This window comes from Oncorhynchus mykiss, chromosome 30 (genome assembly GCF_013265735.2).
Source record: "Oncorhynchus mykiss isolate Arlee chromosome 30, USDA_OmykA_1.1, whole genome shotgun sequence".
Lineage (NCBI taxonomy): Eukaryota > Metazoa > Chordata > Actinopteri > Salmoniformes > Salmonidae > Oncorhynchus > Oncorhynchus mykiss.
Window position 1 is genome coordinate 9,922,889 of NC_050570.1, and position 18,117 is coordinate 9,941,005.

The 18,117-nt window shown below is 46.2% G+C and overlaps 1 protein-coding gene across 8 annotated transcripts in view; it reads right to left on the reverse strand.

The window, feature by feature from the left end:
• LOC110521287 (pleckstrin homology domain-containing family A member 7) overlaps positions 1-18,117 on the reverse strand; it is a 169,754-nt gene that overhangs the window by 79,165 nt on the left and 72,472 nt on the right. For 7 of the 8 annotated variants that reach the window (XM_021598743.2, XM_021598747.2, XM_021598745.2 and 4 more), the window contains one exon: positions 8,278-8,361. The exons of the other annotated variant lie outside the window; for it this stretch is intronic. In XM_021598743.2, the coding sequence (XP_021454418.2) occupies positions 8,278-8,361 (84 nt within the window). The remainder of the gene's footprint in view (positions 1-8,277; positions 8,362-18,117) is intronic. 8 annotated transcript variants of the gene reach the window in all.

Genomic DNA, 18,117 nt, shown 5'->3' on the forward strand with positions numbered 1-18,117 from the left:
TATGAGACTCGAAATTGAGTTCAGGTGCATCCTGTTTCCATTGATCATCCTTGAGATGTTTCTACAACTTGGAGTCCACCTGTGGTAAATTCAATTGATTGGACATGATTTGGAAAGGCACTCACCTGTCTATATAAAGGTCCGACAGTTGACAGTGCATGTCAGAGCAAAAACCAAGCCATGAGGTTGAAGGAATTGTCCATAGAGTTCAGAGACAGGATTGTTTCGAGGCCCAGATCTGGGGAATGGTACCAGAAAATGTCTGCAGCATTGAAGGTTCCCAAGAACACAGTGGCCTTCATCATCCTTTATTGGAAGAAGTTTGGAACCACAAAGACTCCACCTAGAGCTGGCCGCCCGGCCAAACTGAGCAATCGGGGGAGAAGGGTCTTGGTCAGGGAGGTGACCAAGAACCCGATGGTCACTCTGACAAAGCTCCAGAGTTCCTCTGTGGAGATGGGAGAACCTTTCAGAAGGACAACCATCTCTGCAGCACTCCACCAATCAGGCTTTTATGGTTAAGTGGCAAGACGGAAGCCACTCCTCAGTAACAGGCATACGACAGGCAACTTGGATTTTGCCAAAAGGCACCTAAAGGACTCTCAGACCATGAGAAACAAGATTCTCTGGTCTGATGAAACCAAGATTGAACTCTTTGGCCTTAATGCCAAGTGTCACGTCTGGAGGAAACCTAAGGGGCGGCAGGTATCCTAGTGGTTAGAGCGTTGGACTAAATAAGAATTAGTTCTTAACGGACTTGCCTAGTTAAATAAAGGTCAAATAAAGAAGCATGGTTGTGGCAGAATCATGCTGTGGGGATGTTTTCAGGGACTGGGAGACTAGTCAGGATTGAGGGAAAGATTAACTGAGCAAAGTACAGAGAGATCCTTGATGAAAACCTGCTCCAGATACAGGTGTGTCAAGCGTGTAGCATCATACCCAAGAAGACTTGAGGCTGTAATCGCTGCTAATGTGCTTCAACAAAGTAATGAGTAAAGGGTCTGAAAACTTATGTAAATGTGATATTTCAGTTTTTTTTTTCTAAGTTTGCAAAAATGTCCAAAAACCTGTTGTTGCTTTATCATTATGGGGTATTGTGTGTAGATTGATGAGGGGGAAAAACAATTTAATCCATTTAAGAATAAGGCTAACGTTGCAAAATGTAGAAAAAGTCCAGGGGTCTGAATACTTTCCGAATGCACTATATATATATACACTGTATATTGCTTGGTGACAATATGTAAGTGTTTGTCACAACAGAACAGTCAGAGCATGGAGTTCCCTTGTCAGAGTCAACCTATAGACAGGTCCTCTCTGATGGGGGTCCTCTCTGATGGGGGTCCTCTCTGATGGGGGTCCTCTCTGATGGGGGTCCTCTCTGATGGGGGTCCTCTCTGATGAGTCAGCACTTCAGATCTCTTGATGTCTGATTATTGTATGGTGTGTGTGAACTAGATTTGTAGAATTTGATGAATTGCACTGCCTGCCCTCATGGGTAGCCTCAGTGTTGGGAGGGGAAATCTATTCCTTTTGCTTCAATCAAACTTCCCCTCCTGTCTGCACAGTGTTCCGTGTGGACCTTCTATATATGCATATTTTCGTTTGAGAGGACCTAGCGGACGGCTGAGAGAGTGGAAGATGTACATTTGGTGTAAGGGGAGAAGATCCCCGTCAGAGAGTATATTATATGAACAGACATGTACTGTACACACAGACATGTACTGTACACACAGACATGTACTGTACACACAAACACTGGGGTTTCTCTCTCACAGGATATGTGTTGGGCAAACTCATCTGTCAGGAGGTGATGGGGGGTTGTGGGAGGCTAGTGAACTAGGCCATCACTTGAAAGAAATAATCATCATCTCTCCCACAATGCACTGCCCACTGTGCCCCTCTTCACAAAGTGTCTCAGAGTAGGAGTGCTGATCTAGGATATGTTCATACAATCTTATCCATTAGGAACAGCAGTCCTACTCAGACAATCTGGTCTACCCTCCCTACTATTATAGCTTAGCCTTAGATGAACTCAAAGTGAAACCTTTGAAGCTACTAAACTAGAGAACAAACATGAAAAACTAGAGGCTCAAACAATACACATAGACTGAAATGGGGGGGAAAACTGAAATCTAATAGAATGATAATACGACTACATTATCCGATGCAAAACAGAAATTTATGAAGCACTGAAACTGAACCTATAAATGTACAAGGAGATCCACATAACATTTCTTTTTTATAAGCACTAGGAACAAACAGTGAAAACTTTACATCTGCACACACGCATAATTCCTCAGCGCTTCGCTGTACAGAACTCTGGCAATGCAGATCTCGCCTCCCCATCTACGACTCTGACAATTACTCCATCATTGTGAGAGTGGAAGAAAACACTTTCAAGGACTGGCACTTGTGAAGGGCAGACTGCCAGGCAATTAAGGCTGTGACAGCCAGAAGTCAGGCTTTTCAGCACATTGGACATTATTATCGCTCTGGGTCTTCTGAGAGCTGCCACTCTGGAATAAAGGCCTTAAAGGGATAGTTCACTTTTCTACTTCGTTTCCCCCCCACAACTTCTAGCTTATTTTCAACTTCCATAAGGTGTCTTCATTTCCTCCAATCCTTTTTTTTTGTTGTTGAATTTGTTAGCTTTTTATTCAGCAACACCCAGAATCTCCTGGCTAACATTTTTGGAGAACGTAGCAATTGTTGTATGGTGTAGTATAGTATAGTGTAGTTTAGTGTTTAGTGTGGTGTGTAGTGTAGTGTGGTGTGGTGTAGTGTAATTGTATACTGGTGTCGTATGGTGTAGTGTGGTGTGGTGTGTAGTGTAGTTTACTGTAGTGTCGTGTAGTGCCTCCAAACAGTGGCCATTTTCTTCCCTTTTCCGGTGTGTTTGGGGACGTGACGTTAGGCCTAGATACTGTACATAGAGTAGTCTAGAAGGTTAGACCTAGATACTGCACATAGAATAGTCTAGAAGGTTAGACCTAGATACTGTACATAGAGTAGTCTAGAAGGTTAGACCTAGATACTGTACATAGAGTAGTCTAGAAGGTTAGACCTAGATACTGTACATAGAGTAGTCTAGAAGGTTAGACCTAGATACTGTACATAGAGTAGTCTAGAAGGTTAGACCTAGATACTGTACATAGAGTAGTCTAGAAGGTTAGACCTAGATACTGCACATAGAGTAGTCTAGAAGGTTAGACCTAGATACTGTACATAGAGTAGTCTAGAAGGTTAGACCTAGATACTGCACATAGAGTAGTCTAGAAGGTTAGACCTAGATACTGTACATAGAGTAGTCTAGAAGGTTAGACCTAGATACTGTACATAGAGTAGTCTAGAAGGTTAGACCTAGATACTGCACATAGAGTAGTCTAGAAGGTTAGACCTAGATACTGTACATAGAGTAGTCTAGAAGGTTAGACCTAGATACTGTACATAGAGTAGTCTAGAAGGTTAGACCTAGATACTGCACATAGAGTAGTCTAGAAGGTTAGACCTAGATACTGTACATAGAGTAGTCTAGAAGGTTAGACCTAGATACTGTACATAGAATAGTCTAGAAGGTTAGACCTAGATACTGTACATAGAGTAGTCTAGAAGGTTAGACCTAGATACTGCACATAGAATAGTCTAGAAGGTTAGACCTAGATACTGTACATAGAGTAGTCTAGAAGGTTAGACCTAGATACTGTACATAGAGTAGTCTAGAAGGTTAGACCTAGATACTGCACATAGAGTAGTCTAGAAGGTTAGACCTAGATACTGTACATAGAGTAGTTTATTAAAAGGTATAGAAGGAACACGGACAAGGCTTCAGAATGCAGCTTTGGTTTTAGAATATTACAATAACACAACATAAATGTCACTCATGACCCCATTCCTGATCTTTTCAGAGAGTAAGTGCATGTATAAATACTCAGGAGGAGGCCTTGTGGAGGTGGAAACATGCTCTTTGCACTCCCACCCCATTCCCCGTCTGTCTGTGGCCCAGGTGCTTAAAATCCATCCTGCCGCTGCAATGGCGATTATCAACAAAGGCATTGCCCTGCCGGCGGGTCAGTGATCCCTCAGGTGAGCAAGTCATCACATTGCTAACGTAGCTCTGCCTGTGTTCACCAGATACCACAGCAATGAGGAGACCGCCGCCGAAACAAAAGACGGTTCTGCCGAGTTATTCTGAGGAGTGATTTCAGGAAAGAAAGAGAGGAGAGCTCCACTCAATCACTTGAGTCCCTAGTTATTTACAGATGATCTAATTATTTTGTAGCTTTGTCAAATATGTGTGTGTTTTCTATACCTGTTCGCATCACTCACTGTATGCTTTACAGACGCTCCCCAACCAATGAGGAGGGGGAGAGAAAGAGAGAGGTTAAGAATCAGTGTGGGAGAAACAGACAGACGGATGGACGGATGGACAGGACAGAACAGAGAGAGAGCCAGAGAGAGCGATAATAGATAGATTGCAAGAGAAAAACAGCAGAGAGAAAAGAAGAGAAGTTGCAGACAGACAAACACAGACCAGACAGCAACGCTGGAAGTAATTCCAGCCTGCTATAAAAATAAGAGGCGGTAACGTGCAGCCTCGATGAGGTGTAGAGCCCGGACACTATAGCCACTCCTGGGACTGAGAGGCCAAGCCACACTGGCCAGTAGGCGCACCAGTCTCCCCAGGGGGCTCCCGTAGGCGCCAGTCACCCCAGGGGGCTCCCGTAGGCGCCAGTCTCCCCAGGGGGCTCCCGTAGGCGCCAGTCTCCCCGGGGGGCTCCCGTAGGCGCCAGTCTCCCCGGGGGGCTCCCGTAGGCGCCAGTCTCCCCGGGGGGCTCCCGTAGGCGCCAGTCTCCCCAGGGGGCTCCCGTAGGCGCCAGTCTCCCCAGGGGGCTCCCGTAGGCGCCAGTCTCCCCAGGGGGCTCCCGTAGGCGCCAGTCTCCCCAGGGGGCTCCCGTAGGCGCCAGTCTCCCCAGGGGGCTCCCGTAGGCGCCAGTCTCCCCAGGGGGCTCCCGTAGGCGCCAGTCTCCCCAGGGGGCTCCCGTAGGCGCCAGTCTCGCTAGGACAATAATAAAGTCTTTAGATGAGGTTTCAACTCAGCTTTAATGGTTATTTGCTAGGTGATGATGCTTTTATCAAAAGCTGTGCTGGAACTAGGATATGTGATCTATAGAATATGCCAGGGGTATCCCAATCAGAGCCTGGAAGTCCAGATCACTTACTGGTTTGCTGTTCTACCTGTTAATTTTATTGAATATTTAACTTTTATTTAATATTTAACTAGGCAAGTCAGTTAAGAACACATTCTTATTTACAATCACGGCCTAGGAACAGTGGGTTAACTGCCTTGTTCAGGGGCAGAACGACAGATTTTTACCTTGTCAGTTCGGGGATTCGATCTGAAAACATTTTGGCTACAGGTCCAACACTCTAACCACTAGGCTACCTGCCGCCCCTAATTAATAGCACCCACCAGGTGTCCCAGGTCTAGATCAGTCCCTGATTAGAGGGGACCAATGAAAATCAGCAGTGGAACTGGCTTCGAGGTCCAGATTTGAATTTGTCTTATGTAATGATGTAATTTGCAGTTCATCAGGAGTCTCCTCATATTTAAATAAGCCTAGAATGTTGTGGGTCTGTGCCATTATCTTATAGGTCGTCATGACAACACATTTCAACATGACTAGCCCTAGTATAGATCTTGCCTGTTCACAGAGCAACACGTGTGATCTATGTGGGTGTTTTACTTCCTTTAGTTGACTGCACTGATTGTAAATGGCTCTGAATAACAATAACTTGGAGCAACACCAAACCACAGTACTGTTAGGTTACATTGTATCCCACAATTGCCTTCTGAGGCACCAAAGCACAGTTTCCAATACTAGCCAGCAGCATACCACACTGCATCCCACTGTTGGCTTGGCTCTGAAACTAAGTGGTGCTGCTGGAAGTGGTGTTGAAGGGCCAGTAGGAGACACTCTTTCCTTTGGTCTAAAACAATATCCCAATGCTGCAGAGCAGTGATTGGTGACATTTCCCTGTGTAGGATGCTGTCTTTCAGATGGGATGTTAAACGGGTGTCCTGACTCTCTGTGGTCACTAAAGATCCCATGGTACTTATCGTAAGAGTAGGAGTGTTAACCCTGGTGTCCTGGCTAAATTCCCAACCTGACCATATTGACCACCTAATCATCCCCAGCTTCTAATTGGCTCATCCATCTCCCCTGTAACTATTCCCCAGGTTGTTGCTGTAAATGAGAATGTGTTCTCAGTCAACTTACCTGGTAAAATAAAGGGAAAAATACAAAATCCCCAAAACATTTTGAAGGCTGCAGCTGCATTGAGACATTACATCATTATTGTGGTCAAACTTGCTGCACCAGCTGTTTGAGAGACATTATTTAAAAGAAACTCCACGTTAGGTATACCACACACACCCCCTCTCTGGCTTGTTCCTCTGTATGCGGTAGTAGAGGTTGTGCAGGTTGAGCGGCTGAGCGGCTGTGACACATTATCTGCGTGGCTCATATACCCCTCCACGCCCACAAAGCTGTTAATGAGACGGATCCATCAGAACATGGCAGGAGAATGTGCCCTCCTGTTCTCTGCCAGACACAGGAGGAGAACGAGAGAGGGGGATCGAGAGAGTATCAGAGAGAGATTGTGGAGAGAGGTTGAGAGCTGAGCGCTAAGTTGGTGAGTCTCTGGGATCTCTTTTAAAACTGTATGCTGCTGTTGTCAGCTCCACGGCCATTTAGCTTTTTGTTCTTGGAAGGCAGTACACATGCAATGAGATATTTAATAGATAAGAAAGTTCTGTATGAACTCATACTTGTCACCGTAGTTTTATGGTGAGGTGGAATGACCCTTTGAGCTCAACCTTTAATATCTTTGTCATCTTGTGCAAAAGCGTTGGACCCTGACACAGGGCTGGGAAACTGGCGCTTTGTTCTAAAGGTAGTCGAAAATCACTCATCTCTGGTCCCCCATGTAAGGTTAGGGCACAGGAAGTGACACTCAAAAGACTTCTGATAAGGTACTACCAAATACAAGGTTCTACAAACTACAAGGTTCCACTTGTTCTGAGAACCATTTTTCCAGAATATTCTTGGACACAAATGCTGAGGGCATAACCACGAAAAGAGATGAATGAATAAGGCAAAAAGAGAGAGAAGAGAGAAATGAGAGCAATAGATAAATAGAGGTGACATTTCACAGTCTTGACAGTGAGGTCACTGTGTCGAGCAGGTTAGGTGGTAAATCCTAGTTGTACTGACACTGCCATCATTTTGGATCAAATAGTCAGGGTTAGGATGGCCTGGTAGAGGCCAGCTAAGGAGATTTGAGCAGGAATATTGCTAACGATGGAGGTACAGCCTCCCACCTTGATGATGCATAGAGAGACAAATAACATCCTATTTGGGTTTACGTATCACTCTGTACCATAATCTCAACAACATTGGCATTGCCCTTAACTTCACACCCAATGTGAAGTAAAGGTAGCCTAGTGGTTAGAGTGTTGGGCCAATAACCAAAAGTTTGCTGGATCGAATCCCTGATCCAGCAACAGAATTATATATAAATTAAAAATATTCTGAGCAAGGCAGTTAACCCACTGTTCCCTGGGCCCCGAAGACGTGGATGTCGATTAAGGCAGCCCCCTGCACTTCTCTGATTCAGAGGGGTTGGGTTAAATGACTCCAGCACCTCTCTGATTCAGAGGGGTTGGGTTAAATGCAGAAGACATGGATGTTGAGTAAGGCAGCCCCCTGCACCTCTCTGATTCAGAGGGGTCGGGTTAAATGCGGAAGACGCATTCAGTTGTACAACTGACTAGGTATCCCCCTTTCCCTTATACTCCAAATAACATCTACTGATCTAGCCAACGTTCCCACATTTCAGCTTCCCCAACAGTGTACTGGCTTTAACCACTATTCCATTACTCCAAAGCTGACTGTTTCACGGATTCATATACCTCGACATATCTGGCCATCGCCACAATTTCTAAGGCTCCCATCTACGGTCTCAAATAATATACATAGTTGGATTAACTTTGAAGACTGATATCTGTCTGAGACGCTGTATGAATACAAATTAATATAGATACTTAAGCTCGGCACAGTGTTTGAAGTTTACACACTCGTAGTCCCAAATAGATGCGTTGACAATCCTGAGAGGCCACAGGTCTGTTTCTGACCATTACCAACTAGCATACCAGCCAAATTCTGAGAACCACAAGTTTTCATCAAATAAAGGACAGATAAGAGATGAGTCACTCACTGTTCTTGGAGGATAAAATCCACGTTCTCCCGAGACACCTGTCCCGTCACGGGGTGCCGGAACGACGTGGTCCTCTGGTTATGGCTGTGAGAGGACCAGAGGATAAGAGAAGGAAGTGGGGGATGGAGGGTGGAGGAGAGGTGGGGGATGAAACAGAGTGGAACAAAATTAGCATCCCTGGCTGTCGAATCAGTCTGTGGTCATCGCGCTGGATTTTCACCCCCTTCCAACTCACAAGCTGATCATTCTCTAGGGGCGTAGCAGGTTTCAAACGCCCCCTAACCCCACCCTCCTACCCCCCCAGACTTTCCCAGGCGTGTGTAGAATGTGAAGGGGGCAGTGGCCCCCACCTTGGACTGCTCCTATGATCTCCTCCTAAAGTGTTAGGCTCAGCACGAAACACCGGACATAGGGAAAGAGAAGGCTGTCAAGCAAGGCAGGGCCTCCATCGATTCATCCCTCAGCTAGTGACACAGGGTGAGAGAGGTCAGCCAGGCAGGGCCTCCATCGATTCCCCCCTCAGCCAGTGACACAGGGAGAGGACCGTCAGGTATGGTAGCATCCCAAATGGGACCCTAATCCCTACATAGTGTACTACTTTTGACAAGCCTTGGTCAATGGTTGTGCACAATGTAGGGAATAGGGTGCAATTTGGCACACAGCCAGGTGACAGGGGCACACTTGACAGGGGCACACTTGGCAACACAGCACTCTCCCAACAGATTCCCTCCATCAGATCCCTGTACAGGAGCTGCTGCTGTCCTTGTTCCTGTCAGTTTCTGTTCCTGTAGGAGCTGATGTGAAGTGACAGCTGAGAGCTCACTTCCTGGTTTTAAGGAAGGAAAAACACCCTCTGGTCCAATACACACAGTGATGTGTGAAGAGGCTGCAGTGACACTATTTATCTTTATAGAGTTAGTATCCTATGTAGTGCACTACTTTCCACCAGAGCCCTATGTAGTGCACTACTTTCCACCAGAACCCTATAAACCATTGTCAAAAGTAGAGCACTCAATAGCAAACAGGGTTCAATTTGGGACACAACACAGGCAAATACGCACAATGCTCTAGATAGGAATATGTCTCAGAGGACATATCAAACTGAATCACAGAAAATGATCTTAGAAAAGGTTGTACTGCTGTCTAGGTGGATAGAGGACCGAGTATTAGCGATCAAGGCTGAACCGAAATGAAAGCGCTGCCCAGGCGATGGCAGTGCCACTCACCTAAGATGGTGACATGCTCACATATCCCCATCAAATTCAACAGCAAAATGGAATATTACACTGATGTCATCCAACATCATTGCTTGTAAACAACCAGTGCCAGTTCCAGGTCCTAAAGGCGTTATACAATAGAGAAAAGCACTGGGTTTTTGCCTGCTCCCAACCTCTTTTTTTTAAAACATGGATTATTTTATTTAACTAGGCAAGTCAGTTAAGAACAAATTCTTATTTACAATGACGACATACACCGGCCAAACCTCGGACGACGCTGGGACGCCCTATGTGATTCCCAATCACGACCGGTTGTGATACAGCCTAGAAGCAAACCAGGGTATCTGTAGTGACGCCTCAAGCACTAAGATGCCTTAGACCACTTTGCCACTCGGGAGTCAACCAAATCAGTCATGAAAAAGCCCATTGACAAATGGCTATTGGGAATGATATTATAGATAGGGTCTTCAGGTTCACCAGCTGTACCAGCAACACAGCACTGTCAATCACCACATCCTCATCGGCAGACTCGACAGCCTTGGTTTCTCAAATGATTGCCTCGCCTGGTTCACCAACTACTTCTCTGATAGAGTTCAGTGTGTCAAATCGGAGGGTCTGCTGTCCGGACCTCTGGCAGTCTCTATGGGGGTGCCACAGGGTTCAATTCTTGGACCGACTCTCTTCTCTGTATACATCAATGAGGTCGCTCTTGCTGCTGGTGAATCTCTGATCCACCTCTACGCAGATGACACCATTCTGTATACTTCTGGCCCTTCTTTGGACACTGTATTAACAACCCTCCAGGCAAGCTTCAATGCCATACAACTCTCCTTCCGTGGCCTCCAATTGCTCTTAAATACAAGTAAAACTAAATGCATGCTCTTCAACCGATCGCTACCTGCACCTGCCCGCCTGTCCAACATCACTACTCTGGACGGCTCTGACTTAGAATACGTGGACAACTACAAATACTTAGGTGTCTGGTTAGACTGTAAACTCTCCTTCCAGACCCATATCAAACATCTCCAATCCAAAGTTAAATCTAGAATTGGCTTCCTATTTCGCAACAAAGCATCCTTCACTCATGCTGCCAAAACATACCCTTGTAAAACTGACCATCCTACCAATCCTCGAGTTTGGCGATGTCATTTACAAAATAGCCTCCAATACCCTACTCAACAAATTGGATGCTGTCTATCACAGTGCAATCCACTTTGTCACCAAAGCCCCATATACTACCCACCATTGCGACCGTGGTTGGCCCTCGCTTCATACTCGTCGCCAAACCCACTGGCTCCATGTCATCTACAAGACCCTGCTAGGTAAAGTCCCCCCTTATCTCAGCTTGCTGGTCACCATAGCATCTCCCACCTGTAGCACATGCTCCAGCAGGTATTTCTCTCTAGTCACCCCCAAAACCAATTATTTATTTGGCCGCCTCTCCTTCCAGTTCTCTGCTGCCAATGACTGGAACGAACTACAAAAATCTCTGAAACTGGAAACACTTATCTCCCTCACTAGCTTTAAGCACCAACTGTCAGAGAAGCTCACAAATTACTGCACCTGTACATAGCCCACCTATAATTTAGCCCAGACAACTACCTCTTTCCCTACTGTATTTAAATAATTTATTTATTTTGGACACAGGTGCTGATTTATTTATTTTGCTCCTTTGCATCCCATTATTTGTATTTCTACTTTGCACATTCTTCCATTGCACATCTACCATTCCAGTGTTTTACTATATTGTATTTACTTTGCCACCATGGCCTTTTTTTTTGCCTTTACCTTTAGACTTTATTTAGGCTCCGTACACAGGTGTTGTGTTCCGTCAGAGGCTCAGTATGCAGGTGCTGTGTTCCGTCAGAGGCTCAGTATGCAGGTGTTGTGTTCTGTCAGAGGCTCAGTATGCAGGTGTTGTGTTCTGTCAGAGGCTCAGTATGCAGGTGCTGTGTTCTGTCAGAGGCTCAGTATGCAGGTGCTGTGTTCTGTCAGAGGCTCAGTATGCAGGTGTTGTGTTCCGTCAGAGGCTCCGTACACAGGTGTTGTGTTCCGTCAGAGGCTCAGTATGCAGGTGTTGTGTTCTGTCAGAGGCTCAGTATGCAGGTGTTGTGTTCCGTCAGAGGCTCCGTACACAGGTGTTGTGTTCCGTCAGAGGCTCAGTATGCAGGTGCTGTGTTCTGTCAGAGGCTCAGTATGCAGGTGTTGTGTTCCGTCAGAGGCTCAGTATGCAGGTGTTGTGTTCTGTCAGAGGCTCCGTACACAGGTGTTGTGTTCTGTCAGAGGCTCAGTATGCAGGTGTTGTGTTCTGTCAGAGGCTCAGTATGCAGGTGTTGTGTTCCGTCAGAGGCTCAGTATGCAGGTGCTGTGTTCCGTCAGAGGCTCAGTATGCAGGTGTTGTGTTCTGTCAGAGGCTCAGTATGCAGGTGCTGTGTTCTGTCAGAGGCTCAGTATGCAGGTGCTGTGTTCCGTCAGAGGCTCAGTATGCAGGTGTTGTGTTCTGTCAGAGGCTCAGTATGCAGGTGTTGTGTTCTGTCAGAGGCTCAGTATGCAGGTGTTGTGTTCTGTCAGAGGCTCAGTATGCAGGTGCTGTGTTCCGTCAGAGGCTCAGTATGCAGGTGTTGTGTTCCGTCAGAGGCTCAGTATGCAGGTGTTGTGTTCTGTCAGAGGCTCAGTATGCAGGTGCTGTGTTCCGTCAGAGGCTCAGTATGCAGGTGCTGTGTTCCGTCAGAGGCTCAGTATGCAGGTGTTGTGTTCTGTCAGAGGCTCAGTATGCAGGTGTTGTGTTCCGTCAGAGGCTCAGTATGCAGGTGTTGTGTTCTGTCAGAGGCTCAGTATGCAGGTGTTGTGTTCCGTCAGAGGCTCAGTATGCAGGTGTTGTGTTCTGTCAGAGGCTCAGTATGCAGGTGTTGTGTTCCGTCAGAGGCTCAGTATGCAGGTGTTGTGTTCTGTCAGAGGCTCAGTATGCAGGTGCTGTGTTCCGTCAGAGGCTCAGTATGCAGGTGTTGTGTTCCGTCAGAGGCTCAGTATGCAGGTGTTGTGTTCCGTCAGAGGCTCAGTATGCAGGTGTTGTGTTCTGTCAGAGGCTCAGTATGCAGGTGTTGTGTTCCGTCAGAGGCTCAGTATGCAGGTGCTGTGTTCCGTCAGAGGCTCAGTATGCAGGTGTTGTGTTCTGTCAGAGGCTCAGTATGCAGGTGTTGTGTTCTGTCAGAGGCTCAGTATGCAGGTGCTGTGTTCTGTCAGAGGCTCAGTATGCAGGTGCTGTGTTCCGTCAGAGGCTCAGTATGCAGGTGTTGTGTTCTGTCAGAGGCTCAGTATGCAGGTGTTGTGTTCCGTCAGAGGCTCAGTATGCAGGTGTTGTGTTCCGTCAGAGGCTCAGTATGCAGGTGTTGTGTTCTGTCAGAGGCTCAGTATGCAGGTGCTGTGTTCCGTCAGAGGCTCAGTATGCAGGTGTTGTGTTCTGTCAGAGGCTCAGTATGCAGGTGCTGTGTTCTGTCAGAGGCTCAGTATGCAGGTGCTGTGTTCTGTCAGAGGATCTGTACACAGGTGTTGTGTTCTGTCAGAGGCTCAGTATGCAGGTGCTGTGTTCCGTCAGAGGCTCAGTATGCAGGTGTTGTGTTCTGTCAGAGGCTCAGTATGCAGGTGCTGTGTTCTGTCAGAGGCTCAGTATGCAGGTGTTGTGTTCTGTCAGAGGATCTGTAATGAGGCCTGTCAGGACACCGTCAGCAGCTAAGGGCTGTTATTGATGCACGCACACAAACCTGTTAATGCACTGCCTCTCTGATCTCAACAGCAAACACACAACATTTCCCTTCAACAAAACCAGTCAGCGTTTGTACCACAAAGACATTGTCTGCTTCACTGTCAGGAGCGTCAGCAAAACCAAACAGACTGTTCCTATAATAGGCCTACGCCTGTCAGTCAAACTTGGCTGAAAACTCTTTTCTCCTCACCCAGTACTGTCTGTATCTCCCTATCAGAAAGCAGACCACTATCACAGAGGCTGGAAGGTCATATGTGCTCTAGTGCATGTCTGTGTCCCTAATCGCACCCTATTCAGTGCACTAATTTTGACTCTATGGGCCCTTGTCAAAAGCAGTGCACTATATAGGGAATGGGGTATATTTTGGCACGTAGCCCATGCTGCAGACTGCTCTCTGCTTCAAAAACCTACTGGTACCATGTGACCCTCCATCTGACCTCGTCATAACGTCGGCGGTATCCAGATGACATGCATGAGTGACGACCGGCAGTCGCCGGGTTACGCAAACACACCGGGTTACGCAAACACACCGGGTTACGCAAACACACCGGGTTACGCAAACACACCGTGTTACGCAAACACACCGGGTTACACATACACACCGGGTTACGCAAACACACACACACTATCAAGGCAAACACACACACACTATCAAGGCAAACACACACTATTCACCATGACAGCAGTCACATGGCCAAACAAAGACTCTTTCTACAAAGAGAAAGTGAGAGAGATAGAGACGGACGTCTGTCCATCTGTCCCCCCACCCAAACAAACACACACACACTAAAGTCCCCCTAAAGATTGACTAGACAACAGTGTGTAAATGCCTCAGAAGATTGACTAGACAAGTGTGTAAATGCCTCTGAGAAGATTGACTAGACAACAGTATGTAAAATTCTCTTGATAAAGGCTTGATCTCTGTGCATTCTCACTGTTTTCTCATGATGAAATCACACAAAAAAGAACAAAGGCCCGTATTGACAAAGCTTCTCAGAGCAGGAATGCTGATTTAGGATCAGGTCCACCCCTGTCCATATAAACTCTGAATATGGGCCCAGAATAAATTAAATCGCTGTCCATTTAGCTGTTGGTACCACTTGTTTTATGGCACCTGTTTAACTAACGTTATTGGTGCATCTCCTATACATTTCTCACCTCAGACATTGAGACACACCCTCCCAAGTCACTGATATATCAAAGGCTGAATATGTTGGCTTTGAACAGCGCCACTCTCTGGTTATGTCTCAAACTGCACCTTATTCCCTATACAGTGCACTACTTTTGACCAGGACCCATATGGACCCTGGTTAAAATGAGTGCACTAAATAGGGAATCGGGTGCGATTTGGGAAGCAGCCTCCCCTCTCTCTGACGTCTCACCCTATCCTAAGTAGAGGCATTTGTCTCCATATCTACTGACACGAGAACGCTGACAGGTTTGCGAGAGCCCCGCCCTGCGAAAGATGGATTGCTTTGAAACCTCTATTTGATGAGTGGGTGTGTGTTCAGTCAAAGTTCAGGTCAATTTAAAAGGTGTCCAGATGAAACTAGTTTGAAATGCAAGGCAGAGGACAGACGAACATGGAGGACAAACGGAGGGAGGGAGGACAGACGGATGGAGGACGGACAGAGACAGAGAGGGAGGACAGAGTGGTGTGTGTGTGTGTGTCTGTCCATGCATCCGTCTGTGTGTACATGTATAAGTATATGTGTGTATGTATGTGTATACGTTTGTGGGTATGTGTGCGGTGGCATAGACAGACATTTTAAGTAGCCCTTTGTATAGTATGTAGGCCGTCCATCATACAGCTAATAATTAGCCTTCCATCCCACACGCTGGCTTTTGTTAAATGGTCTATTTCAACTTCATTTATTTCAGTTGCGCTCAGTAAAGCCTCTCCCTCTCAATCTAAATGAGAGCTCTAAATCTCGATCTCTTTAAATCTCAATCTAATCCCAGCTAAAGTTAGTACGTGCACCGGACTGTACCATCATAACAGATTAATGGTTAGCTTTTGTAGCTGCACAACACTCTGTACAAAATACTGCACAAGACTAGACTGTATATAATATCCAAGCCTCTCACTCATTCTTTCCCTCGATTGATATAATTTAGTGTGAGCGCCATCAAAAGAAAGGTTTTTAAATAGTTAAATAAAAAGGTTAAAGCTGCAATATGTAACTTTTGGGAAACCTGACCAAATTAACAGAAATGTGAGATATAGATCTGTCATTCTCATTGAAAGCAAGTCTAAGGAGCGGTTGATCTGTTCTACTGTGTGTGTGTTACTTCAATGCTTCCCGCTCTGAAAATACAATATTTTTGGTTATTTAAAATATATTTTACAGCGGTCTAGATGGTCCAATGATTCTCTAAACTGTACTTGCTTGTTTTGTCAAAAACTGAAATAGGCAAACTATTCGAATTTTAGCAACCAGTAAATGGCAGAGCGATTTCTGCACAGTGCATCTTTAAGGGTTCAATCAAGCTGGCCTATTTTACCTGCTTCCACATGGTTACAGTTCTGTCTTTTACCCTGCTGCTCTGTAGTGGTGGTGGTGTGTCCCTGTCATAGGGAGGAATAATACCTGTTCTGTACCTCACTCTCTCATGTCCTCTCTCCAGCCAATTGGCTTCCCAGTAGGACTGCACTGCAGCCTGGGATTTCATTGGCTACAGATGACCACTGAGGACGACCACTGTCTTACGTCCCCCGACACACACACACAAGCACGCACGCACACACGCACGCACACACGCACGCACACACGCACGCACACACGCACGCACGCACACACGCACGTGGAATGCCATAAAAGGAATCAGATCTATGGGGTAAACTAAAGTCTACAGATGCTTACGAGAACGGGGATGTCAGAGAAAGCTATGGCAATGGCCCAGAGAAAGTAGGCTCATTTATCAGTGTGGGCTGGCTGTGTGTAGAATCCTATTGGTGTGTCTGGCGGCACAAATCACTTTAACGAAGGCTATTAACCACACAGGATGACCACGGGACATTAAACTGATACACAGGCGCCATTAAAAACACCCATTTGACCATTGCCTGTCCTGTATCAGAGCGTAACAAGTCCCTTCTATTTTTTTGGATGTTTGTTTTGCAGAAAACTCCAAGTCCTCTCAGTTCTCCGAGAGGCACTCTGTGTTCACCTCTAATAAATCAAATGTAATTTTGTTTCAAAAAAGGTAATAACAAAAAAAATAATCAAGGAAATAGTAACACAAAATAACGATGTGTGGGGATAGAGTAGTCTAGGTAGTGTGTGAGTTTGTGGGTAGAGTCTAGGTAGTGTGTGGGTAGAGTCTAGGTAGTGTGTGAGTTTGTGGGTAGAGTCTAGGTAGTGTGTGGATAGAGTCTAGGTAGTGTGTGAGTTTGTGGGTAGAGTCTTGGTAGTGTGTGGATAGAGTCTAGGTAGTGTGTGAGTTTGTGGGTAGAGTCTAGGTAGTGTGTGGATAGAGTCTAGGTAGTGTGTGAGTTTGTGGGTAGAGTCTTGGTAGTGTGTGGATAGAGTCTAGGTAGTGTGTGAGTTTGTGGGTAGAGTCTAGGTAGTGTGTGGGTAGAGTCTAGGTAATGTGTGAGTTTGTGGGTAGTCTAGGTAGTGTGTGGGTAGAGTCTAGGTAGTGTGTGAGTTTGTGGGTAGAGTCTTGGTAGTGTGTGGATAGAGTCTAGGTAGTGTGTGAGTTTGTGGGTAGAGTCTAGGTAATGTGTGAGTTTGTGGGTAGAGTCTAGGTAGTGTGTGGGTAGAGTCTAGGTAGTGTGTGAGTTTGTGGGTAGAGTCTAGGTAGTGTGTGAGTTTGTGGGTAGAGTCTAGGTAGTGTGTGAGTGTGTGGGTAGAGTCTAGGTAGTGTGTGAGTGTGTGGGTAGAGTCTAGGTAGTGTGTGAGTGTGTGGGTAGAGTCTAGGTAGTGTGTGAGTTTGTGGGTAGAGTCTAGGTAGTGTGTGAGTGTGTGGGTAGAGTCTAGGTTGTGGATGAGTGTGTGGGTAGAGTCTAGGTAGTGTGTGAGTTTGTGGGTAGAGTCTAGGTAGTGTGTGGGTAGAGTCTAGGTCTGTGTGAGTGTGTGGGTAGAGTCTAGGTAGTGTGTGAGTAGAGTCTAGGTAGTGTGTGAGTGTGTGGGTAGAGTCTAGGTAGTATGTGAGTGTGTGGGTAGAGTCTAGGTAGTGGGTGAGTGTGTGGGTAGAGTCTAGGTAGTGGGTGAGTGTGTGGGTAGAGTCTAGGTAGTGGGTGAGTGTGTGGGTAGAGTCTAGGTAGTGTGTGAGTAGAGTCTAGGTAGTGTGTGAGTGTGTGGGTAGAGTCTAGGTAGTGTGTGAGTGTGTGGGTAGAGTCTAGGTAGTGGGTGAGTGTGTAGGTAGAGTCTAGGTAGTGAGTGTGTGGGTAGAGTCTAGGTAGTGGGTGTGTGGGTAGAGTCTAGGTAGTGGGTGAGTGTGTGGGTAGAGTCTAGGTAGTGGGTGAGTCTATTCATAACGTACCAAATGCCTCTGTCGTGGAAATTTTCACTTTTTCGAGCATAGGCCTTGTATTTATTTCTGCAACAACACTCACTCATCGCCCGTCTAGCATCACTACTCTGGACGGTTCTGACTTAGAATATGTGGACAACTACAAATAAATGGATGTCTGGCTAGACAGTAAACTCTCCTTCCAGACTCACATTAAGCATCTCCAATCCAAAATTAAATCTAGAATCGGCTTCCTATTTCGCAACAAAGCATCCTTCATTCATGCTGCCAAACATACCCTCGTAAAACTGACTATGCTACCGATCCTTGACTTCGGGGGGTGTCATTTAAAAAATAGCCTCCAACACTCTACTCAACCAATTGGATGCAGTATATCACAGT